Source organism: Streptopelia decaocto (assembly GCF_964273445.1).
Source record: "Streptopelia decaocto genome assembly, chromosome: Z".
Lineage (NCBI taxonomy): Eukaryota > Metazoa > Chordata > Aves > Columbiformes > Columbidae > Streptopelia > Streptopelia decaocto.
Window position 1 is genome coordinate 11,236,018 of NC_138657.1, and position 27,333 is coordinate 11,263,350.

The window sequence follows — 27,333 nt, forward strand, 5'->3', positions numbered from 1 at the left end:
ATACCCCTAGACAGAAAATGCTGAATTCTCAAGATGAAAACTTTTTAGCAGATTTTTCTTCTGCTCTTGTTTATCAGAAGAAATTCTAGTGGTTCAAAAAATTCATATGAAATAGCTAGCTATAGAAAGACTGCCTCCAGTCAAAGGCATAGATTTTAACTTGCCTCATCTCCAGAGTTATCCTCAGCTGTTGGTATCTGCCAGCTGATATTGGCAGAGTTATGATGTTCCAGAGTCTCAGTCTCAATATTTTCCGGACAGTGTATCCGAGGAGCTTCAATATCTAACCCAGAAAAAGACGAAGTAGTTTTATATGTGGATTATTGAAATGAAACCTCTATAATGGTTAGAGTGCAACTTGTTACAACCACCATTTTTTGTGCTACCTGGAATATAAATGCACATATTTTTGCAAACTTCTTGTCTCTGCCCCTTTTTAATTCTTGCCTACAGACTCACACATAAACAGTAAATTAACCTGAGGAAGGGACTATATTTTCTGTATTTTTTGTGTATCAGCAGTATGAGACTCTGGTTTCTACATGCAACCATAAAAAAGGAATACATCAGATAGAATTTTTTCTCTTATTATTCATCCATTCATCACACATATATGCTCATTAAAAAGGAATGTCTTCTCTGTTCTTTCATTGCCCACACACATGACTCACACAGATGTAAACACTTGTTTCTGATAATCAGTGATTTAAAATTATTTGTGACATGATATATGTACTACGAACAAGACAGTAGTGACTTTCAAATTCCCTAGAGCATGGTGAGGAACTGAATTGAAAGAACGAATGGCAAGATTTATGGCATTAGTTGCTGGAAATGTTCCTTAATAAACTCTGGCTATGAGGTATTATGTAGGACAAAAGGAGTCTTCTTGTGACATATGTGACAATGCTGGATGGTTTCAAAGGACTGGTGGTACAATATGGGTAACATCACCACCAACATTTAAGTCTCAGGTTTCTCTGACAAACTTCAAGTGCTTCTTCATTTCCCTGGCGTGGGGCCTCCCAAAACATTTGTGGTTAGGTTATTTTATTGCTCTAGTGCAGTTTGATATATGGTTTATAGACTCATGAGACAAGGATGCATTCAGATCTGAACTCATCTATGCCCAGGAGGCTTTAAAACAACTCAAAACTGATATAATTTATATTTTTATTACTAAATAGTTCCAGTAAAGACATAAGTCAGGCAATTAAACCTCTGTAATTAAGAGTGCAAAGCAATAAATACAAGAGATTTTGCCTTCCTCTGAACTCATTCTGATGAAAATGTTATTAGAAATGCACTTCCTTAAATAACTACCAGTTTTGGTTCACACTCCCCTGACTACAGTCTCCAGGCTGGGGCAAATTCCATTTAAAAGTGAAATTCTGTGAAAAGACTAATAAATAAGTCAGAAAGAAAATGGCCATTTTGAACTGGCCAAATATGTTGGCAGCAAAATAGAGAAAGCCAGTAACAAGAATGGAAGCAATTGAAATGCAACTGTTCATTTTTACGAGAGAAGAATAAGCTTCAGAGTTTCTCAGTGCCTCTTATTTTGGGTTTTATACACTGGTACTGTGTAAAAGCTTGAACTCAAGCCATGGTGCTTTATCTTGATCCAAACACTTCAGCCTGTAGCATCAAATATTAAAACCTGTGGTTTGGCTCAGGTTTTCACAGAAGATTCATAAAAACAATGTGGTACATCACAGAGCAGGAAATTATATGTTTAAATGGAGGGATAAAATCTGCTGGCCATTACAGAGAAAAAAAATCCCACCTCAGTTTCTCTAGTGACCTGTCATGATGACTGTCACAACTGTTTTCTGTACTGTTCTTTCACACAGTGCTGGTAAGTGCCCCAGTTTGGGGTGAAAGCATTCACTCTAGGAGCACAATAGCTCATGAAGAGGTGAATAGCATATTCCCAGACAAACTGAACTTTCGTTTGTATCCTCCTATAATCCAAAGCCAAACTCCTTCCAACTCTGTGTGCACGTGTTTAAAGGAATAAATAAACTAACATTTCTAGAAGAAGTAGGTAAACATGGCAGAACTACACTCAAAAGCATGTAACCATTTTCTGTCTGTCTTTATACACTTGTGTCAGTTGATTTTGGCCTTAACTCTTGTGCTCTGTTGCTTGGGGCATGTCAACAGACGTAGTCAGTTCAAAGACAGTTGAAATGGACCATCCCTCTACAGTCTGTCAGTCATGGCTTACACAGTGCTTACTGATTCACTCCAACTACAGGGCTTACATGACCGTCTGCTACACCAGTAATAGTGTTATTATTGCTGTTGTACTGGGAGTGTGGATTACTCTTTGACTATCTTTAAGGTAAGAGCTTTCACTTCTACTTTGAAATTATTTTTGTTATTTTGTTTTGTTTTGTTTTGTTTTTTAATTTAGAATTTACCCACACATTAGGCCTTGTATCAGGCAGGTTCCAAACAAGAAACTTATGAGATGGATCCTGGAGAGACAGCTGATGATAAGCACTATAAGATGGCATTCAAGCAACCTTCAATCTCCACATTTTTATTACAAACTACAAGTCAATCTGATAGCCAAGCTATAATGCTACAGGCAACACTTTTTACAGGATGTTTAAATCATGCTTTCTCCAGTTCAAATCCTCTCACTCATGCTTTGTGCTTCCCTTTAATCCTGCACACATGTGTACAAGAAAATTATTTTGGCTGGTCTCTACCTTTACACAGTGCCTCCTGGATGTTTTCACTCCATCTCCCAAATGAAATGCACCTTATTTCTTCTCTAGCTCCAGACAAGATGAATCCTTGGGGACAGCTCAGTTGGCACACAGTCCCAGACAGAGCAGGCTCCAGTCCACATCTGGGAGGGAGAACTGTTACACCTGCTGGTTTCTGGAAGATGGGGCAACGCATTTCTACAAAAGACCAGTAGAATATGTCTTTTAACCAACATACATTCAAACAAATCTGCAAATAAAGTCACATGTCATCTGTATCCCTTTCCTCTCCTTTCCCAAAATATGCAGCAAGTAACTGAAAACCGTTTGTTCTGCATGCAACAAAATTTAAAGAGTCTAAGTGTTCTAAGTATTTCCTGCCCTTTAAACTCTCAAAACCGAAATCATGTTTAAGTCCAAGCAATTAAAAACTGTACTTCATTACAACAGGGTGCAAAGGTCACAGATGTTAACACATTTGTTCACTTCAGGCAGACACTGTTGGCTACGCAATGTAAAACCACCCCACCTGAAAAAATTCCCAAACCCTAACTTTTCATTGCTCACCACAGGAAGATAACTGACAAATAGCAGAAAGATCAGAAATTGGAAAAAAACATGTTTTAAAAGACAAGCTAAAAGCATGAAAATGTATACTACCCAGGGAACAAGTAGAAAGAAGATTGCAAATGGTGTAAGTAGGAAAATCAGGCAAAACTGTATCTTTTGTGGAAACAGTAGTAGGTCTTTCTGTTTGAGATGCTTTCAACTATACTAACCAAATCCTAGTAGAGTGCAGTCCTGAAACACCTCACAAACATTCAGGATAACTTTTGCTACATCTAGCTTGAGGAAATCTAAGTGGGACAGGTTTTTACCAGAAAACAAAACCAACCCCACCTCCCCCCCAAAAAAAAACAAAACAAAAAACCAACAAACCACCCCAACAAACTGTACTAGTGTTGTTTGGCATTTTTAGCTGTGCTCATTTCTAGAATTAGATCAAGCCGATCCAGGAGGTCTGGACTTCATGAGGAGCAGAGTGATAACCATAGTATTAGTCATATGGATAGGCCAGTAATAGAGAGAAAAAAGCACTCCTAAGGAGAAACAAGAACCTGCTTTTATCTGCAACTGCCGGTGATGAACCACAACCCTGTATTACTTCAATACTGTAACAAGATTACCAAGCAAATCACACCTCTTCCCTCCAAGCCCTTTGCAAACACAATGTTTCAAAGAAAGAATTGGTCACCTGCAATTGGCAGTGTGGAGCAGTAATTCTCTTCAACACTAGGTGGCATCAACAAGCTGGATGCCAGATGTAGTTTTACCTTTCTTTACTAAACCTTGAACAAAGCCCAGTACAACTGTCTCTTGCATAATTCATTAATTTTAACCTGCTGTATATTAATCTGTCACCAATGGGGAATAAAACACAAGAACATAACTGTGGAAACATTTTTTTTCAAATTGGAAAAATGACAAAGCTTCCGTTTTCAGCAGATATTTTGTTTGTAGGCCATGTCTAATATATGTATCCTACTCAAAAGGAACTCATTGCTAACAGTATCATTCACAAAAAAATACAAAACGTTAAAACATATGTAGCACCCAAACTTGCATTAACTCCCAGTCTCTTGGAAAAAGATGCAGTATGACAACAGACCTCATAGAACTGACTGTAAATAATCCAGGCTATGTTATGGTAGAGCATCAGCTACAGTTATAGATGGTTGTAGCACAGTCTCAGTGAGCTAACTTTTAAATATAGTAAACTTTACACTGATGCACACTCAAAAGCATTCAGAAAAAGAGCCAGGAGGGAACCCCAAGGTTCAAGAAAACTGTTTCAAGGTAAAAGATTGAACCCAATTCCACATGGTTTTTCTAAAAGAACAGTAGGAAATGAATAAGTCATCAACTACCAGTGCCTAAATATGGAAGGATTTCTGTTATTTTTTACGTACCAGATGATAAGCAATAGTTAGGAGTTGTTCAGGCTAAAAATAAATGGGGAATACCTCCATGATAACGATTAACTTTCAGAAAATGAATATGAAGTGTAGTCTTTGAGGAGGACACAATATTACAGTCTTCTGATTCACATCCTTCCCTGAATAAAACTCCTTATTTCTATACTGAACAGGAATTTCAGTCAGCTTGCTCTAGACAACAGTCCCAACAAGAAGCTGCAGAAAGGTTTTTCAGATAACACTCTGTGACAATCAAAGGTAACTTTTATACCAGATTTTCAGACTCAGCAAAAATAAGCTATTGCCATGGGCAATCTAGGAATGGAGGCAATATTGCATGGTATGAAAAAATCTTCTGATACAGAGCTGGATTTTAATGATCAAAATGCTAAGCTAGGAAGGATGAATTCAACTGATGAATACAGTTAATCTTCCAATTATAATCTTCCAACAGGATTTCCAAGTCCCTTCCTTTTGAAGTTAATTGAAGTTTTTCCACTGACTTCAACAGAAGAAAGATTAAGATCTCTTTATAACTCTCTTGATAAATTAATACTTGTGGATTATTTTCATCATTTTAGAGAACATATCTACAGCTAGAAATTTATTCTTGCCTCATGCGAAGTCCACATTTCTAAGCCTGAAGTAAACCAGTGAAAAATAGCCACAGGTTCAAGCCAAGTCACCCTGATGGCACCACATTTACTGGACTCAGGTGCCATGTACTTCACCTTGACTTTAGTTAACACTGGATCAGCTTCTGAATTGCTGGACTTCAAGCTTGTCTGTTTTTTGCAGTCTGCCCTTGGAAGTGTTTCAACTGTACTTCTTCCTCTTACATCTTAATTATAGTTGACTTAATACCTGTTACTACTCCTAAATGGGTACTTCTGAAGCCTGCAATCCTTTATTTCTGGAATAGCAAGACATGCTTACCTATCCCTGTGCACGTGGTGTGACCTCTGAATCCTGTCTTAGAGGTGCTTGGCCCCTAACTTGCCTAAACTCTTATTTCCTGCTGTGAGTTCAGCAAAAGTGACAACTGCCACATCTCTACTCAGCACTCAGAGTGCCTGGCTAACATACCTTCATCCTTGTCTGGAGGTCATTTTTAGCTTTAAGATGGTAACTCAAATTCCTAATTGTTCCAATTTAAAACTTAGTATAGACCTACAACTTGTGTGTTTCCTACAACATGTGTGACAGTGTCTTAACACTCACCAGATGCAACAACCTTTTAGTTTTCAGCTGTCTGTGCTGGATTTCAACAATGATTTGTCCACTTTCTCCACTTAAAAATTATTTTGCCCCTCTCCAACTTGTAAGACTTGTTAAAAACATCTACGGACAAATCCACATTCCTATCTTAGCTTCAGCAGAGAGTAAAATAGGGAAAGTTTCTCACTCGTGGCAACATGTCAGAAAAAGCTGCACTCTGACACAAATAGACTGTATGATCAGATACCTACCCACACACTTTGGCTCCTTTGAATCCCACTGTGAGTTTCCCTGGCAGGTGAGTTTGGTGTTCCCTTCTACTTCATAGCCCTCATTGCAGGTCACAAAACATACTGTCTTATAGGAGATATCAGCTGTGGAACAATTAATGTGTCCGTTTTCAGGAGCCTGAAGTTTGGGACATGTTCGAACTGCAAAAGAAAAAAAAAGTCACCAGCTCACTCTGCATCAGTGAGAGAATCAGTGGAGTTACCCTAGCTTGCCCAGGCTTTCAGGGGTGCCACAAGTACTGGCTTGTACAATAACTACAATAGTTTGTACAAATTCAGGGAATAGGGCTGGAACACAGCTAATTTTTTTTCAAAGGCTTGATGCCTTTCTCTTCCCGAAACAGTTTCTCATAGCATGTATGAGGTTGAGCACACACTTCCAAGCTCATCTAAGTTTTGATGTAAGTCCAGGCTAGCAAACTAACTGTGCTCAGAAATGTCCCTAGCCATTGAAGGCACCTGGGACACAGTGTGTGGCCTGTGCTAGTAATGTCTATCAGCCTTCAAAATGAGACAGCTGCAGGCAAATGCGACCCTACGGAAAAGTGTGTGTCTTTGGAAGTTTCTAATCCTCCAGCTGTGCCTGAGAGTTCTTTGGGGGATTTCCAACTAGCAGTTTGGTACAGGCCAACTGCACACCAGGGAAGAAGCTAAGAGCTTATTAATAGGGCAGATGACTGTGTCCCAGTGCTAGGGAACATTCTCAGGCACTCTGGAGTGTACTGATGTAGATGCAAACACGTGTGAGCCTTCACAAATTGTAACAGTAGACATTCATCATGGTGGGGGGAGAGAGGAAGAAGGAATACAAGGCATTCACAGACAACAGAACCATGAGGGATGAAAAGGAATGAATCAGGCTGGTGCTGAGGCAAAACAGACTTTCAGGTGTAGGGCTTCCCATGGAGGCAGTCCTAGTTCCTGCTCAGCACAGAGGACTTTCTCCTGCCATGACTCACAAAAACACAGCGCTGTGGCAAGGAGAACCCTGTCCCATGCAGGATGAGTGTGCAGAAAGAGAAGTGGGACATGGAGGGTGCTCCTGAGATTGTTACCGAATCTCAGCATTGCAACTGAACACAAAACTACACTGTAATTATGAGTGATCCCAAAGTGTCTGAAGCCAAGTAGTAGCATTGGTATGGCCTGGATTTATGTTTTTTGTTTCAGTGTCATTACCTCAAGTTCTTCTGCTACGACCTCTTTCCTTTGTACCATCTCCAGCTCTCCTCCTCTTCAACCAGTATCTCATGCTTCTGCCTTTGTCCTTTTGCTCCCCTCTGGTCAAGACGCTGAGCTACATACACACTACTCAGCCTTTGGGTCCCTTGAACACCTAAGCTCTACACACCTACTGTCTGGCTATGACTTTGTGATGGTGATAAATGTATGACAACTGTGTGACAGCAAGCCCAAATGTGTAGATGACTGCAGGGGTCCTAGTGCATCACAGGATGTTAGGGACTGGAAAGGACCTCGAAATATCATCTAGTCCTTCCCTTCAATAATTCACGCCTCTCTTCAATAACTAGCTACTGATTTTCCAAAACCAGTGGAAAATTTGTATGGTTGAAACCCCTGCTCTCAGCTGAAGCTGGTAGATACTGCTCAGTATGTTCAATAATTACTAGAGGGAGAAAAATACACATGGGCAAATAGTGTGACTTCTCAAAAATACAATCCAGAAGACTGCAGTTCCCTAAACTCTATTTTTCCTGGATTGTTTTCCACAGCTTCTGTTGACTTTGCTGGCAGGGGGTCAATCTCTGGCGATGGGTGGTTTCAGTGATGTGGACAACTTGCCCACTGTGGTTTGGGATGCCAGTTCTATCAATCAACACATCCTTGCTGCAGCCAGGTAGGAGACAAACCATGAGCTCCTCTTCAAATGCACTCAAAAGTAAGACACCTGGCAACTTTCTCCCCTTTTCCCAGTAGTTTACGCTGCACACTGATGAGACAGCACATGCCTACAAGTGGACACATGGACTGAACAGATCACTATACATTCTCAGACTAATAAATGGGCAGATATACTGAGTTCTCCCTTAAATGAAAGCCAGCTGTATAAATGTCAATAACTGCAAGCTCCTCAAACCTACAAAAAACATATGTCATAGAATATCTTTTTTCAAAACAGCTATAGTGGCACCTCAGTAGGAAAAAAAGTCTGTAGGAAGGGAGAAAGGGAGAAAGGGGGGAAGAAAAGTGGAAAGGAGATAAAAAGGAGGAAATAAGAAAAGGAGGAAAGGAGGAAAGGGGACAGGAAGGGGGAATGGAAGGGGGAATGGAAGGGGGAATGGAAGGGGGAAAAGAAGAGGGAAAGAAAGGGAAACAGAAAGGAGTAAGGAAGAAGGAAAGAAAGGAGGGAGGAAAGGAAGGAGGAAAGGAGGAAGGGAGGAAAAGAAGGAAGAAAAGAAGGAAGAAAGGGAAACAGAAGGGAGTAAGGAAGAAGGAAAGAAAGGAGGGAGGAAAGGAAGGAGGAAAGGAGGAAGGGAGGAAAAGAAGGAAGAAAGGAGGGAGGAAAGGAGGAAGGGAAGAAAGGAAGAAAGGAGGAAAAGAAGAAAGGAAGGAAGAAGAAGGAAGAAAGGAGGAAAGGAAGGAAGGAAGCCATTCAGATGCATTTGATATATCTTTCTATTAGTACTGTCTCAAGTTTAGTCTCTGGAAGTACTATGCCTCTTGTGCTTTCATATACACAGGCATCCTCTAGGAAGTGCATGTAAGAGTGTAAAAAAGATCCTGAAACTTCAATCTTGTGAGAGGCACTCTGAGCTTCAGAGCATCTACCTAATATGCTGTATCTTAACTGTAGTACAATGAATAAGAAAGACATTTTTACAGCTGAATCACATGTGCTTTATACAGAAGAGAATGGGCTTTCTCTTTTAAGGTTTTTATGGCAGCCATCAATATCCAGTCTGTGGTAAAGGGAAGCAAATGCTATCAAATTATTGAGGAAGACTGAATGGATTAAGAGCACTGAGGAGGCTCTTAGCAATCTTAATGTGCCTACAGAGAAGGCACCTCCTTCCACTACCTGGTAAGTTTAGCCAACTTTTCTGGAAGGACTGCATAGCTGTAGTGCTCCTGCCTCCTCAGTGTTTCAGTGTTCGTGCTTAGTCAGGGTCTCAGTAGCACTCTGGAAGAAATCTGTCACCGATACCATGTTATCCCGGTTATGGTTCCATGCATTAAACACAGAACCAGTCTCTGTCAATAAGGCATCTTCCACGACCAAGAAATATTTCCATGAAGCCCGTGAAAACAACAACAATGTTATATTCTGCTTGCTCTGGGTTTTCTCCTAATATATTTTTCCGGATTAAATACACACTTTGTGCTTGTTTTTTTCATAGGTCACTGCTAATTGCAGGACATGACTGCATTAATCACTTTCCAATAGCACAGCAGATTTTAGCTAGTAGAACTGAAGAGTGTTTCATGTAAAAATCCAAAGCAGTGAGTGCAAAAGGATTTTCCTTTACGCTTCCTTCCTAATTTACGTTATAAAATACTCCTGGGATTAACAAGACAGCTATAAACTATGCCTTTGATCTTCCTCCCTTTCACAGTCTGAGTCAATTGAGACTAGCAGCTCCAGCACACGTAAAGACAGGAATTTTATTTTTTTTTTAAGTCTTCAATATGGTGGAGAATGGCATGAGAAAATAAAAAATATAACCTTTCAATACTTCAAAGGATATTAACTCAACATCACAACAATACCTCAAGGCAGACTTTTCCCCCAACTTCCAGCAAATTCCCTGTTCAAGGAAATCATGCACCAGCACCCAATGGGTGAATATTTTTAAATGCTCCAGAATTTTTTTTAAGCACTAGAATCTTCCATTTCTCTACAGACAGTGAAGATGGATGTAGGCAGTGGAGGACTGCAGCCTTCCCCAGATTTTTTGCACTGGAGGCTACTGTGTGACAGAAGCTTTGACAGGCAGGAGCTCTTTCCCAGTTATCCCAGTCTACCTGAACCAGCATACATCTTCTGTCTCTGTTTTGACTGCTGGAAAGTCAACGGCTCTAAGTCTAGCTTCTCAAGATACGCTCATGGTACTGTTCAGCCATTTATTTTCTGTGGAAAGTTTCACCTTCCTGCCTTCTGTCAATGGTAGCTATAAATGAAGACTAAGCTTTCCAGGATTACATGAAGAAAACTCCTGCAATGTAAGCAGAAGTGAACTGCTATATAAGAATGTCCTGAGGAACTGATCTCTAGCTCAGGTCCCTCCTTTCAGAAACATGACTTGTTGTTTCTTTAAGGGCTGCAGTGTCTGCTGTAGTGGCATAAAGTGCTAATGCCCCCAAGGATCTATCCTGCCTCTTTCCCTGAACTCAAAGCTAGGGTAAGAGTTACAGGAGGAGCTGATGAGTTCTTATTTACTAGCTCCAGTGCAGCATAATAATGTCAAGTGCAATCATCTCAAGTTAAAGACATTGGACTACAGCCTGTGGCTGTTGAGGACATGAGGGCTGCTACCTGTTTTTACAGGCCGTCCTTGGAAGACATATCAGACAGGATGCAGCTCCCATTCTAAATCGTCAAGAACCCAACTTCAGGCAAAGACATGTGATAACAAAGCAAAACTGTGTTACTATGTACTTGTAAGAGCTCCAGAAACAATGTTTTTCAGGATGCTCTTTTCCATGTTTCCTCTCCCTTTCACACCTTCTGTTTATTTATTTTCCAGCTGACATTCTCTTACAGAGAAGGATTCTAGAATACTGCCAGTTGTTCCTTAGTGAAACTCCACTCAAAATTCTTCTGAGGATTATGCTTAAGGCCCAGGCTTTCCTATTTTTCATAAGAAGGAACTGTAAGAAAGCAAGATGGAATTCTTCCATGTCTAACGTCCCCCAATACCAATGCCTGTCTATGTCATCAGTCTGGTGCAGATTCTGGAACACCCATGTGGCAAGGTCTTGTTACGTATGTGACCATTTCGTAGGTTTGCTGGATTCACACAATGTAGATACAAAATTCAGAGAAATTAGATGGGAGAGAGGTTTGAGGAAGGAAAGTGCAAATTCACTTGCAAAAAGGCACTCTGCCTAGTAAATATTGCTCTGCATTTTCTATGGTAGATGTCCTTCTGCCATTTTAGGAAGGAGGGAAACAGGGTGATTGGAGTGGGAGTTTACTTTTGGAACATTCTTTCACCCACGAGCTAACAGGATCAGATTCACATGCCCAGCTACATAGTGAGCAGAGAAAACAACTGTTAAGAACAAACTAATCCAACAGAAAAAGACTTTTCAAACACACAACTTCCATACCTCTGCAAGTAGCCTCTGATCCAGACCATTGGCCATTTGGCTGACAAAGCCGGATGCTACTTCCCACGAGATCAAATCCCGCTTTGCACCGGATCCCGCAGGCAGCATTAAAGTAATTGTTGCAGACATTCTGGACAAAGTAACCGTTTTCAGGGGGCTTCAGTTCAGGGCAGTGAACAACTAAATAATTAAACAACCACAACAGAGTTATGATGCTAGTTGCAGTGCAGTAGGCTACTGAAGGAAAACAATATTTATCATTTCCAACTTGACTTACATCATGGTACTTTTGCTGTTTTGGAACGACAATTTCACATGTTCTTCACAGTGCAACCACAAACAACAAAATTGTCCCAGCCCTGCTTTGTGCTTTCCAGGGGTATTCTGTTCCTGGATGGAAACACTTACCTTCACAGGTCTTTCCTACAGCATGATACCCCTCCCGGCATGTACAATCCTCAATGGAGGTACTTCCTGGTGGAGAAGTGTGATTCTCATCGGGACATGAGATGCAAGTGCTGATTCCACCAGGTGAACCTTCAGGCTTGTATGTTCCTGGTGGACAAGCTGTTCAGTAAATGAAAACATAACAGAAAGGAGTTCAGGACACCCACCTTTCACAGCTAGCATAATTTTTCAGGTCTGCTGCTTTACTTTTTTACATTACTTATTTTCTACCTCCTGCATCCAGTGCCATTTAGGGCAGGAGCATTCTCTGCTTAAAGTGCTGTACAGTTCTTACAGGGGTGAACTAAAGCCTGTCAAACTCAGTGGAGGTCTCTCCAGTGACTGCCTGGGGACTGATATCAGGTCCATGATTAATCTTCTTCAAAAGAAGCCCAGTCCCAGAAGAAACACCAGATTTTCACTGATAAAACCTGTGCTGACCTCACAAAGACATTCTTGATCTAGAGCTGTAATAACTTAGTTCAGATGAAATCCTTGCCATTCAAAACTATACAGAGGTTTAATGCAAGTAAGCTGTTAGCAACAAGCTAGCACAAGCTATCAAAGAACCCTGCCTTTGATTTACACATTATGATTATATATGATCTACACACTATCCTTGTTAAAGCATATGAAACTAAAACAATTAGGCAATTAATCAAAGCAACTGCTCACTGAAGCTTTTGCACTCATTTATATCCCATTTAATATTTTTAACTCTGTGCATCTACATGCACAAGCCTTAGCGAGATTTAGGAGATATCTTCAGAGGCAGGGAAATTGCATAGGGAAAAGGCATCTCTCACCTGAGAACTACAGATTGATTGTTAAGTCTTATCTCTCTCTGCCTTGAATTCTATTCTTTAGGAAACCACCTTAATTATCTTTATTTATTTCATGATCATGTGAGAAACAGGGGAATGACTAATCAACAGATGCTGAAAAAGTGAAGTACTGATTGACTATATTACCACTTGAAACAGAACTCAGAGACATTTGTGCTGAAAAACATAACTCTGATGTAAAGTTCAGGAAATATTTTGAGAAGGTTATATAATATTAACACTATAGCCCAGCCAAAAAAGCTCTCATTTCATTAATTTCATCATCTACAAATTTTCGTAATGGCCACACTTTCTCTTGCAGAGTGCAAGTCAGCCTCTCATTTCCTCCCCTCAGTAGAGTCACTTTGTACCATCTGACGTAGCTCTGGATGGTAGAAAGAACTGTATGACCATAAACACTTTCAAGTGCCTTTCTCCTTCCATAGCCAGGTCTGCTCTGCTTCTGGAGCAAATATCTCCCATTCAGGTATAATTCCAGGAGCTGAGAGATTCTGGCAGTACCAGTCTTTCTTTGGTAGGTATTGGACCAGATCTGTTTGTTCTGTGAGTTAGCTGCTAAGATCCTCTGACTCTTGTCTTAATTGGAAACAACTTCCTGTGTTCTATGCAACTGAAAAAAAAAACAAACACCAAAAGCCAAGACCAAAAGAAACCTCCGCCTCCTTTTTTCTCACCTGTCAAAGGAGAATAGACCTTCATAAGGAAGATTGTATGGATTATACCTTAAAAAATCAACCCATGTGAACAGTTAGCCCCTCTTTCCAGAAGAAACATGATCTTTTGAATAGCTTCCAGAGATAATATTTTTATTTCCTTTTCAGATAAATTTGCAGTTTTATTTTGAAGACAGCAAATGAGTGGCTAGCAGTTAAGAGAAGATTCTGGATGCTGTAAATTGCCTTCACAAATCTGTATTTTAAATGCAGTTTTAACAAGACAACGAAAGTACTTTATCAGCAAAAGATGTAAGTACAAATCAAAGCATCCCAGGAAGGAAAAAGGGGCTGAAAAATCCAATCAGAATTAGACCTGGGAATTCTTCATTTTTGTTTTGGAACTTTTGGAAAAGCATTTCAAAAAAAATACCTGCCCTATAGTTCGCCTCTTCTTCCTATCCAAGACTTTCCTCTTGGACTGTTGCCACTTCTTTCCCCTCTTCTGTGCAGAAATTACCCCCTTGGACATCAGGTCTTTCTGAGACATTCTCTCATGCTTCAGATATTCACCTCCAAACTGGATAAGTATCAGAGGTATTATTCTGAATCCTCTGAAATACTTCCCTCTGCCACTTTGTGGAAATCTCAGTGCATAATTGTTAAAAATAATTGGAATACAGCACAAAGGACTGAAGTGCATCTGAAAGGATTCAGGAAGGAGTGCAAGTTAAGCATCACAGGGGACCTTCTGTATGACAAACTGCCTTCCATGTGCCAGCAAAAGTAAATTAGTTTCTTCTGTTCTACGTGGGGCATACAAAATGACATCTACAATAAATCTTTCACTAAAAAACAAACAAACAATCAAAAACAAACAAAAACAAACAAAAACCACTCCAATGAAACGAACAAAAACCAAAACCAAACTTAAACAAAAACCCAACCTAACTTCCCTCTTTCTTGCAACCTCACCTTAGATGAAGAAGCAGCAGCTCTTTTCTGTTTGTCTTTTGAGAACCATGGAATAATAATAATCACCCTTACTATGACACAGGCATTTTTAACAACAAACCCAGTAATCTGCTTAGGGTTTTGAATCAGTCTGGCTTTGACAAAAAAGGGTTCATTCTGAAATTACACCTACAATTTGCTCTTTCCACTGGAGCAGCAATAGGTAAATAATACTGTTAAAATAGTTATTAATGTCTCTACTGGAAAAGACAGGTTTCCCAACATGTCCTGATTTTTTTGTATGCTTCAAATGCTTTCCCCATTGCCTTTCTAAAAAATTGAACTACATCCTATCTTGGCTTTTTCTGTAGAATTTTCTCCAAGCCTGAATCCCTGAACTGCTCATTGACCTCACATCTCCCACAGATGTGTTTAGATACAAAACTCCATGCAAGCTACGTTTGACATTTCCACAAGACAATACTTGGTTACAGAGCTATTTCCAAGTGTGTGAGATCACACAGTCTGTCCCATTATGCAAAAAAAATGTTTTAGGAATGGAGCATAAGCTTGCTGATCTCTGTGTGTTTCCATCACAGCTGTAGAGGTTAGCCTGGCCACAGCTTAGGTTAAAACCATCCAAAATCAGCTATGGAAGAGCAGAGCTTCGGCCATCTGCTGTAGACTGGACTTGTCCATATCTGACCCAGCTGGGCTGCAGAACCAGGCCCTCCTGCTCCAGACAGCACTACAGCATGGCCCAAGTCTACACACAGCGATGCCTTCAGAGGCAGGAGACAACCTGAAGGGCAAGCACATCTGAAGAGCACACGTGGCCCCATCCATGACTGATCATACAGTTGTCCCTCTGTGGTCCCTTCTGAGAATCAAGCAGTGCCAAATTTTCATTGCATTCTAGTCACCAGTCCACACTCACTGACATGGCCTCTAAACTCACAAATACTGACTGCAGGGAGAGATCTTTTTCTCCAGGGCTAATCTGTAAAAACAATTTAATTTATTTTCAAGGCTTCCTTCCCCTTGCCAATAATGTGATGGTATAAAAAGGCTCAAAACACTGTGCAAATTAACCCCAGTGTAAATAAGCATCAATGTGGCACTGTCATCAATGAAAAAAAAGCAAGAATTTAAAAATGTGGAAATAATATTAACAGTATCAGCCTTTAAACAGAGGGGACACTTATGTGCACATCTGCATATATGATCTTCTCAACTGCCTGCATGTGAACCATGTTGTTCTTTGCGCAGAAGCCAGGGGAGGAGCAAGGAAATGCTTTTTGTTTAATGTAATTCTCCTCTTGAGACCAGAATAGTGAACACTGAGTTACACCAGAGGATTACTTCTTTGTTACAGGAATGAAAGGATATCTGGAAGCAGGGATTAGCGTGTTAACTCAAACAAGCACTGGCCCCAAATTCCCCAAGCACAGAAAGATGGCTCACAAGTTGTCATCGACAGTGACCTGCTTTCATAAAATTGTAGATATTCACTAGCGATTCATATTCAGATTCTGTTGTCCTTGGTAATGACAGTGCAATAACCTTCTGGTCAGAAATGGGAATGATATAATACATGGTTACTTCAGCACGCTTCCTGCATTTCCCTCCTAAGGCTATACAACTAACTGAAATAATCTAAGAAAATCCAGCAGGTCTCTTCTTGTTTTGAACACTACATGGCTTGATGACCTCTTACACCACCAATGGAACACAATTTGTTACTCCTTTATCTATGAAAAAAAATTAAGCTGTGCATAGAAAAGAAATTACTAAAAGGGAAATACAACACAAGTTTGCTAGAAACAAAGACCCACAGGGTGGGCATAAAAACCATTTCAGTCAATGCATATGTATTGACAGCATAACTATTTGTCAAGACATAGCACGAAGCTCAACAAAGGACAGGGAAAGTTTGGAAAGTCCACCAAAATTCGATATTTTAATCTTCAAGCAAGAAGAATTTAACATTGTAAAAGTGACCAAGGTATTTTTCAGAGATTGACCAAACACTTAACACATGTTATCCAGTTTGACTCTTAAAACTGCAAATACTAAAGCCAGTGGCAAAGCCAGGTCAACCAGTATTGAACCCATATGATGGCATAAAGACCCCAGTCTGGATTTAAACAGGTAGAGATCATGTGTCAAAGGGCTGTACTCTGTGACACAGGGTTACAATTTTTTCTCTCGATGTATGAATACCAACTTTAAGGATAAACAATTTCACTTTAAAAATGCAAATCTTTTAAAATCCTGGGATGGCAAGCAAGCTGAATTTCCTCTCCAGCTACCACTGGTATATCTATGCCACTGAAATGAAATTATTCTTCATTTATCCCAGTGTAAGAGAAAGAAGAGTCAAACTCTAGGTATTTCAAAGATTAATTTGAGGGATTTCTTATTTTCTTCAATGCATAATTTCTCCCACTAACTACATTTACTAAGTAATCCTTGGTATGAGCTGTTTTATCCACACTTGATGCTAATGAAGGATCCGATTAAGGGTTTATGTTTTGCGGGATATGACAGGAATCAGCTCGGCAAGATCTCGCTCCCTTCTGCATCAATCTGAGCTGTATTAGTACACTGCTACTGTGATAATCGTAGTCTCTAATTCTCATTTTTCCCTCATATGTATAAAGCCAAAATGAAACGATGCCTTGATGCAAATCACAAATACATAAACGGTCTTCATAACTCAAGCCCCAAACTTCTTACATGAGGGAAGAAAGCCTAATGTTTTATGCTACTGTAATCACTTTTATGACATTGATTACACAGATACACATTCAACACAACAACGTGGTGAATCTGTCCCAGAATCAGAGTATACCATGAATACCTATTCTTATTTTGGTTTGCTCGTGTCTACTAAAAATGATGCAATCCATAGGTCTATAAACAATGAAGACTGTCTGTTTGTATTCAATTCTTTCTCTTTTTCCTCAGTTTTTGTTACTGAACATACATGGAGAGGAGATTTTTGGTTACGTGGGTCTGTAACATGGCATATGCAGTCTCATGCTTTTATTCATTCATTGGAAGCTATGAGGAAGATCCAGTGTGTGTGCCTAGAACTACTCTGAGTTATAGTCCACAACATCAGGACAAGTAAAACCTCAAATTAACTTACATTTATATGCCTGTGGAGGGGAAATACAGCTGAAGGTGTGGGATCTCTCTCTCACTGCTTTACTTCATCTTGGCAATGGCAAAAAAACACTGAAAATTAGAAAGTATGTTACCCCGATCTTTCATGCGTGTGAAACAAGTGCTGTGGTAGCTGTATTTGCCATCAGTCATGTTCTAAATTTGCCATTGTGAACAGGCCTGACTATAAAGCTTAGTTATTTTATTAAGGAGAAGTAAAAATTTTAATGAGGAGGGAAGTCCAAAGAAGATTATTCTGCGCTACATCTTCCTACCCTGGTATCTGCATCTCCCATTGTGACAAAGTACTACACAATCAGATTTGCCTAAAGGCCAGGAGGACCCTCTACTAGAAGCACTAGGAACAAGGGGCTGTTATGTATTCTCTGTGACAATGGCCTGTCAAATAAAATATGTTTTACAAGAATAATGCATGTTGTCACAGATGAAATGGGGGTTGCCATTCCACGTTGAGCAGCCAGAAATTTCCTAACACTTTCCCTCTTACTGCTGCAGTAAAGGAAGAGTTTGGGGTGTCTTGCAGTACTCCCATGCAGTGCTGTCCAACCCTCCCTCCTGCCTCCATAAAACATTCTGCTGCTGCTGCACAATTCATTTGTGAGCAGCCTCTGCAAGGGAAGAATGTGAATAACATGCCAGGCAAACTGATGGAAGCCATGATTGCCTGAAACTCCCGAGTTCCCCTGCCCTTTCCAAATATTTCACAGTGATATCTCTTGGCTGTTGCTGTAACTATTGTAATCTGCAAGTGTGGTGCAAGGTGCCCCAGGATTCTGCAATTTTCAAGTCTATTCTACCAAACCAAACAATGAATTAAGGTTGTGGGTTTCTCTCCTGGTGTTTAAAAGCCAAATGATGCTCAGCTTGGGCCAACAGAAAAACAGACTACCCTGGGCCCTGAAATGTACCTCACTGGACCTGCATATGAGGATCTTTAAGCCTGCTTCTCAAAGACCTTGCATACCCTGAGTCTCTAACGTAGAGACGGCCTCCAGGAGATGCAGCTTTTACTGTCACATTTAAGTTATCTGGGAAAGTTTTGTGTCTGTGTGTGTGTTGTTTTTTGTTTGTTTGTTCTTTTTTTTTTTTATCTCCCATATAGAAGGTTTGTCGGAATGTGTTATTCGTGCCCATGAAATGCCTTTGAAAAGCTAAGAAGAAAAGAATGTAAACCTTTGGCAGATACTGTAATCCACCTTTCGGCAGTTTGCAACATGTATGGTGACATAAAAAAACCCCACATGAGCCAGGAGCATGCTAGGATTACAATAAATATGCAAGAAGTGGCTTTAGTTAAACATTTGACATGTATGACTTATACAAAGACTGTGAAAGAAAACCCTGAGCTTGCCTTTAAGTGTAGGGATCAGGGAAGGATTTCTGCTAAGTCCCAGCATATTCTCCAGCTCTTTAATATCTCCTGTTATCCCCAGCATGTGCTCTGCATTAATTTCAGATAGCATTGAACCTGCTCATCCATCTGCTCTTTGTCAGTATCCCTTAAGCATCCTTCTCACAGCAACATGATTAGCAATTTAACAAGCTAGATGTCTTCTCTCTTCCTGTTTGATGTATTTTGCTCCACCTCTTTAGTAGACTTACAAACCTCCTCTCACTGGGGAGAGCAGGCTGAGACAAGCCCGAAGTTTAGCTACTTCTATACAAGATACATGGGGAAGGGTTCACTTAAACCTTTTTACCAAGTTTACAGACATAAAAACTGCAGTATTCGACTACCAAATAGGCTGCAGCATTTGGAATGGCACTTTGAGATGGTGTAGCTCTAGATCTTTAAGCACTTAAAACAGTCATAATAAACTTTCAGCAGAAATAACTTGTTCATGATAAAACCGAGACACTTGGAGCCGTAGAACTGGAAAGCTTGTCTGGAAGAAGATGCAGTCCCTTGGGTGAGCATCCCACCTCAGCACTCCAAGCATACACAGTGTGGGGAACTATCTGCCTCCTGAAGAACATGAGCCCAAGAGCTGTCACAGCTTGTACAAGATAGGATGCCTACAAGGACGTTCTTCCACAAGTGAGTCACAACTATGCTGAGCATCCCTACGTAGGCTTGGGTCCAGCACACTTAGATAGGGGAATATATAAAAAATCCATTTATACTCAGTTTTAAAACTTTTTTAAAAAGCAGATCAACTATCATATGTTAAAAACACAGTAAGTGCCTTAAACAGATTAACACTTGAACTGCACATGTGCATCACAAGAACACAGAGCCTTTAAAAGTATTTTAAATGTTTTGCAATCATAGAAATAACAGTAGTATATACACTTTCATGGAGGGCAACTTATGTCTTTCTCTCAAAGCAGGCAGCTCACTCAGGAATAAAACAAAAAATCTGATTCCATGTACTGTATTGTAGCTTAAAAAGAAGCTTTACTCATGCTTTCTTCAAGCTACAAATTCACAGGATATATCCTGACAACATGCGTAATTTGTGTACACAGAAATGGCATTCATGCATTGAAATGAAGCTCTTCTGGTTTAAATCTCCATGGCATTTTAGACAGTGTTTACGGGTTTGCTGTTTGCATTGATATCAAGTATAGCCTTGGTGATACATTTGGAGAGCATAACCAAAACAAATATAAACATGCCTATTAGTGACTGATATCAGCTCATGACAGTACTTCTGATTTTTAGAACTTGGATACTGATGTACATCCTCATGTGCCTGCAAATTTCTAATACATATTGTGCTAAAAGTGTACAACAAATTCTGAAACTACGAAAAGGTCTTACTAGGAAATTAATGTAGTTGATTGTGTAAAGTTTGCCATACAGAGATTCTTTATGCTTTTTTTTATATGCAAGTGAAGGTTTTGTGTCCAAAACTACCCACACAATCAGATTCTTACTGAAACAGGGAAATAAAATCAATTCTCAAAATGCTTTGCTCAGAGCAGAACTAATATATAGCAGGCTCCTCCTCTACTCTGATCTGGTAAGGCTGCAGCTGAAGTTCTGCATCCAGTTCTGGGCTCCCCAATTTAAGAAGCACAAGGAATTACTGGAGGGAGTCCAGGGGTGTGCTATAAAGATGATGGGGGGCCTAAAGCAACTTCCTTATGAGGAGAGATTGAGAGAGCTGGGTCTGTTCAGCCTGGAGAAGGAGAGAGGATCTCATCAGTGTTTACAAATATCTCAAGGATGGGCGTCAAGAGCATGAGATCAGACTCTTTTCAGTGGTGCCCAACAACAGGATAAGGGGCAATGAACACAGCCTGAAGCATAGGAGGTTCCATCTGAATATGAGGAAAAATTTCTTTACTTTGAGGGTGGCAGAGCCCTGGAACAGGCTGCCAAGAGAGGTTGTGGAGTCTCCTTCTCTGGAGACATTCAAAACCCACCTGGACACCTTCCTGTGTGATCTGCTCTGGTGAACCTGCTTTAGTAGGTGAGTTGGACTAGAGGATCTCCAGAGATCCCTTCTAACCCTAAACCTTCTGTGATTCTGTGATTCTCTGGACATGGTCTTCACCATAATCACAGACACACATTCCTCAGTGAACCTTAATCACTGCAGATGTCATAGCACACAGTAGTACCATTCTAAGTGCCCTGGATCTCTGGATAGCTTCCTGCTATTTAAGTACATAAATACTGAAAAGCAAAATCATAGCTGACAGAAGGGATTCTGTGTTGAGACAGAAAAGGGAGGGCCAAGAAAAGGACATATTTGCAGAGGAGCATTCAAATCAGATGCAAGGACCAAAGTCACTCCATACTTTCTCTTACTTTTTTATTACTTCTCATTTTACCACCAAATGCATCAGTCCATCACCTCCCTAACAGGATGGACTAATAAGCAGCTACTAGATGCCCAAAGGGCCAAAATTGTCCCTAAACCAAATCCCAAGGGATAGCAGTTAGATACATCCAAGGAGTGATACATCTGGGCTGCACTATATGCTGCTTGCTTAACTTCCACTTGAGCTAGAGGCATACACTGGATAGTATGAAATAGTTCTCCTTTATCCACAATGGGAAAGAGGGACTGCTTGGAAAAAGAGAAGTCTGAGCTGGGGCTGGGGAAAAAAAAATGGGTTCCTTTGCAACTCCTGATGTGCAACACTCAGAGGAAGCTGGACAGGGGTGGGAATCTACTCCACTGTCTATGACTCTTGGGACGTGCTGAAATCGCCACAACTCAGCCCACGCTTGCTCAGCACAGCCTACACTTTCTGACAGAGCCAACAGTCTCAGGTTACAAGCCTAACTCAACAGATCACCTTCTCCAGGGATTCTTCAAAGGCAATTTTAACCAAAATAAGGGCTGAGGGCTTAGAAAATGATAAAGCATCTACCCCAAGCTCCACAGCACTGACAGATTTCTGTGGCAAAGAACATGCCTGGTGGTTCATGATCCACTTCCGTTGTGTTCACCACTCAGCAACTTGAACAGTTTTGTGTTTAGTGATTCTTGGGACTTACAATTGTAACTAAAAATCACTCTCTGGTCAAACTGAATGAGCAAACTGGCTTTCCTTAGAGCAGCGAGCTGCATGAGGAACCCAGGAGTCTGAGACTCCACATCCTCCTATTTTCTCCTTCTCATTCAGGTAAAAATTCTGAATTTGCTCTCTGGCAAAATATTAACAAACCCCTGTATGGTCCTAAATTTTATTACTAGTTGAATGTGAAACACTCCCTTTCTGCTGTTGCTTCCAACAACCACTCCCAGCAGCTGTTGGTGCATATGATCAAGAAGGAGAAAAAAAAACCCCAAACCTATTTCTGCCTCCTTTCTCTGCAGATCAGAGTAGTTCCAGTTGCTGAATCACAGATGGGGAATGCAGCAAGTAAAAGCTATTATAAACAGGAAAGTAAAGCCATTTCTGCCAGACCTTCAATAAACTGTCACTACTGCATTAGGTGCCAAAGTTGGCCTCTTTTCCACATCCCTTATTTTTATCGTTAAATATACTTTTCAGTAACAGTGATTATACTTCTATTAATTAAGATTTCTGAGCACTGAAGATAGAGCTCATGACTGTGCAGATGGAGAACATATGTCACTACTTCCATGTTTATTTACTCAGCAGCCCAGGGTGAGAGTCAGACAGTTTTGGGTTAACTTAAGAGAGCTGAAGCACATGCAATGGCTCAAGCCAGTAATCAGACAATAAAAAGTGGTGGGTTTGCCAATTATTTTTTTTACATGTTGTGAAACTAGACTGGCTATCCCTGTGTAGAGTTCAGTAAACTGTTGTAGTCTCCATGTTATAGTTTCCACTTAATTCCTGGAATCACTACTGATACCCATGATTTACTGTGAAAAATGCCATAAATCCCATCCTCCATTCTTCATGCAAAACTCTCATGGAAACTGACAGGATCTCCTGAATTCTTTTAAAATTATCTAAATATGTAGATCAAAATACAGCCTCATTTATGGAAAGTAAGAGCACTGAGAGACCTAGATCACTATGCTCACTATTAACTGCTGCTTACTCAAGAAACATTAGGAGAAGTGACTGTTTCTCACTTAATTTACGTGATTTTCCCTTCTCCTTCACCCCTTGCATTTCTTTGCAAGACATAAAGGAAGTCCTTAATGATGGATCTGACTCTTGCTAAAGCAATGTCAGCTGCAAGCAAAAGGGTCACCTCAGATCTGAACTGAAGGAATGTGTTTTAAATACTAAGTCCTGTGCCTGCCAACAAAGTGAACTTTACTACCACAAGAGCTATAGTAAAAAAAATTAAAGATAAAAAAGATGATGTTACAGTACAGCAACCAAATACACATCCTTTGTCCTCAGTCTAACAAAGCTTCCTTCTGTGAAGAACCTCCACTAAAACATTTCTGAACAACACCTTTGTATCACTCACTGGACAGCACTAATCTGGTCTCTGTCCCTTGCTGCTCTGCAAAGATCTTCTGCAATGCAAGAATTCTCCTGTAAAGCAGGAATCCCTGGTTAGTAAGTCATGTGTTTGTAAGGCCCCTTCTTGCCATCAGTATTGACCAGAAATGTGCTAAAGTAGCAACCTGCTTTACTGAAGAGCAGTTGTTTAAACTGGAATGAAACAGCCTGATGCTGCTGCTGCCAAAAAGGGAGCAGGGCAAGAGCAGAGTGAGATTCTTTCAAGAACTGTCGGGCGCTCAGCCTCTCTGTACATAAAGTGAAACTATGCTCTGTCCCCCTCCTCCACTCTCTTCTCAGCTTTAAGAATATTATTTTTTCCACCTTGAAGAAGCAGAATCACTTGTTCTCCTTCTAAAAGGCAGCGAGATCCTTTGTGTGTTTTGAGAGGAAAAAGATCTGCTACATTTCTGCTCCTACGTTCTCTAAATGTATGCACCTTTTTCTGAGCTTTTTTGCCATAAACAAGGCCATCTATACCTGCAGAGGCGGAGAATAAGAAGGTGGAAACATTCTTAACTGCAACCTGTAGAAAAAAAAAAAAAAAAAAACAGCAATAATGATTAAGTCACTGCTTAACGTATCGAGGACTTAGAATTATTAAACCACTGATTTTTAGCTAGAAAATCTATTGGTAAACAGCACTTGATTCCAGTTGGATATGTTCACAAGATAATTAATGCTGTCTAAAAATATGCTAGTTTTTCCTCAGTTGGAGCCAAGTTCTTTGCTAATTTCTTGCACTTTTGCAGACTGTGAACCAGTGAGGGAAGCAATGACAGATGATGAACTACCTCTCTCATGTAGGAATGTACAAGGCACTGCACCTTCTATTTCAGCACAGGAGGCCTCCCAAAAATGACCTTAAAATTAGGGAGAATAAATCAACCTAACGTCATTGGGAGTGAAATTTAAGATGCTACAGACGACTTTGTGAAGCACCACATCGAACTTGTTACTTTTAATACTTGTCTGTGCTGCAGCCTTCAGGCAAAAACCAGACAAGTAACAGCTGTAATCTGTCGCTGCATCTTGAGAGATAGGTAATGAAAACGAGACAGAGGGAGAACAAGAATACAGTAAGGTGCTTCTCAAATGTTCTCAGGGAGCACATTGCCTTCTTGTCTGTGACATAGTGGAAAGTGTCCAGGCAGTTGCTGAAGAGCTGCTGGTTTTGGTAAAGAGCTATTGGGAGAGTGAAGACATCAGAATCCTGGAGGCTGTCAGAGCATGAGACCTCGTTTATCAACTGGAACTGAGAGCTGTGCAAACTACACTCTTGGGGCCAGAGAATAGCTTAGTGCTGTTTCTAGGCTCAACTCCTCTGGCATCTAAGCTAGGAGAGTGTTTATCATGCATGAGTACTAAAAAGGACCATCAAAGCTATGTGGTGGAACAGGTATGAATGAAGGTAACACTCAGGTACTGTTACATTAAAGAAATACTGGCAGAGGGTTCCTCAGTGTCTGAGCCTGGTATGCTATTTCTCAGTCCAATTTTTGGTGACATTACTTCTGTTTTCATGGGTTTGGACTGTGGGCACAAGCTGGGCTGCGGGGCTGCTTAAAAAAGCCATGCATTAATACAGCTTGGCTATTCCCATTGCTGAAATCAAGTCACTAATGAAGACCAAGTGTCCTTGCCTTTGTGTACTCCTGTGCCATGACCTACTCATCACCACTGTGCCGCCATCGGGACAGTTTTGTGAAGTGTTTTTGGCCAACCAGGAAGAATATAAGTGCCCACAGAAGTCCTGCGTTTTAGAAGTGGTGTTGTATTTTGTAAGACATTGTATCTTGAATTTCCATTCAGAAATAAAAGAAAGCAAATTTTTTATATGTGTTTTACTCCTCTACAACTCAGAATCACACAAAAATTGAAGTGAAGGGGTATGCAAGTGATTGCATAGCTTGATCTTCAGTATTTTCAGGCAAAGGCTTAGACTTTGTAAAGAGGGAAGTTGAATATTTGCATTTCAGATGATGTTCTTTGCCAAGCTGATAACAGAAATACGGCAAGAGGACCAGAGTATATTTAGGTATACACACTAATGCCTCTGTGACATAGATAGTGATGGAAGTCAAAAAGAAATACTAACTACATGTAGCTCTCGTGTATAACCATGAGGTTTGGTAAGCACTCCTTACATTCTGTGTTGACACCAAGGCTCCTCAGAATAAGGCTACTCAGCCTCCCACTCCCCTTGTACTTAGAAAAACCTAGTCCTGTGAACTGAGTTCCTTGAGAGAGTAACTTTTGCAGCATTTCATAATCCTGCAGGCAAACCCCTCTTCCATACCCTCTGCTTTAAGATCTATGGCACCTCCGTGACACACATGTAAAAGAGATGTGCAAAAGATGCAAAAGATTTAAACTAGTTAGCTGCTGCCTTTGAAGATACTAGAGCACCTCTACACTGGTCTGGAGTCCCAAGAGTAACCACAGACACGGTCTTGCTGCTGTAAGACACATTGGGATTGTCTCCTGTGGTAGATGCTGAAGTTATTGCAGCAGGCTTTAAGAGACTGCTGTTCACGGGCTTCATGGGATGCTCTGAGGGCAGCAGATGGACAAAGAGTGAAATGAGGGACAGGAAAAGAAAACACAGCATCAGGACAACATTTTCCTCCAAAGCTTCAGACGTTCTCACACAGAAATTAAGCTCAGAATATAAATATATGTCTTTGAATTAATGTGACTTAGAGTATTCCTGGTCAAGTAAGTGTAGGTGTTTCTGTGTTCCACGAGAACACTGACATTTCCTTGCTCTATCTCTATACAGTTTTTAATACTACCTATGTGTATTTCTGGATAAGAGTTTTTCTAGGGGAGCACAGTCAGAACATAGAGGTTGGATTCAATGATCTTGAGGGTCTCTTCCAACCCAAATGATTCTGAGATTCTATTATTCTAAGCATTTTTCTGTCATAAATCCATAAAAACTGTAGCTAAAGGGAAGCCTGACAACCGTAATAAAAATGTTATACTCTGAACTGTTCTGCAAAGTCCTAACCAACAAACAGGCTGCAATTAACAGCAATAATATGTGAAAAACAAACAACACAAAACCAACAAACAAAACAATAAAGAAACCCAAGCATGCAGCCACAACGTAGGAAAGTTTTTGTATTTTATCTTCTGGCATTCTTGTTTGAGAAACAAACTACATGCCACAGGGAGATGGAAAATTTGCGTGGGTATTTACTATGGCATTTACAAGGGAACACTCTTTGAACTTTTTGGGCCTAAAATCCACTTATTTTTTAGCTATCCTCAGAATGTTTCTTTTGCTCTCATGGACAAAACCCAAGCAGATTTGGCCAGGAGGAGCCAGATCTTAGGTTGTTACAACAGTGTGAAGCTCTGCATAAAATCAGTACAGCTGCACACACACCTACACAGATGGAGAATTTGCCATTCCTCAGTGCTTAACACTAATGAAAAACTGCAACTTTGTACTTAATTGTACAGATTTTTGATTCAAATCCACCAGGTCCAAACCATAACTAAACAACATGACTAAATTAGACTATGTGATTAACTACATTATACACACTTCTGTAAAATCAATCTATCCCAACTTCCCCTGCTCCCCACCCCCAGCAAAGGTCCATTCATTCTTCCCATTCTTGTGGAGGAAAATACTTCATATTTAATAAATTTCAGGCTAGGGAGAAAAAATACAACTCCTCAAACTATCTTCAGATGTCAGCCCTACTAAAACATCTGCATTGGAAGTGTGAGTTGCTGGTCTGGCTTTGTTTTGCATGGTAACGAATTAAACCCTAGGGTTTTGGCCTGAAGTTGTTCCCATTTCTGTGCAGTCCTGATTTCTGTTTTCATCAAAACACCAA

The 27,333-nt window shown here is 40.3% G+C and overlaps 1 protein-coding gene across 1 annotated transcript in view; it reads right to left on the minus strand.

The window, feature by feature from the left end:
* Positions 1–27,333, minus strand: part of SVEP1 (sushi, von Willebrand factor type A, EGF and pentraxin domain containing 1) — a gene marked incomplete at its 5' end in the record, with an annotated part of 136,995 nt that overhangs the window by 74,824 nt on the left and 34,838 nt on the right. The window contains 5 exons of the mRNA XM_082075065.1: positions 165–283; positions 2,721–2,918; positions 6,166–6,345; positions 11,497–11,676; positions 11,905–12,063. Coding sequence (XP_081931191.1) covers positions 165–283; positions 2,721–2,918; positions 6,166–6,345; positions 11,497–11,676; positions 11,905–12,063 — 836 coding nt within the window. The remainder of the gene's footprint in view (positions 1–164; positions 284–2,720; positions 2,919–6,165; positions 6,346–11,496; positions 11,677–11,904; positions 12,064–27,333) is intronic.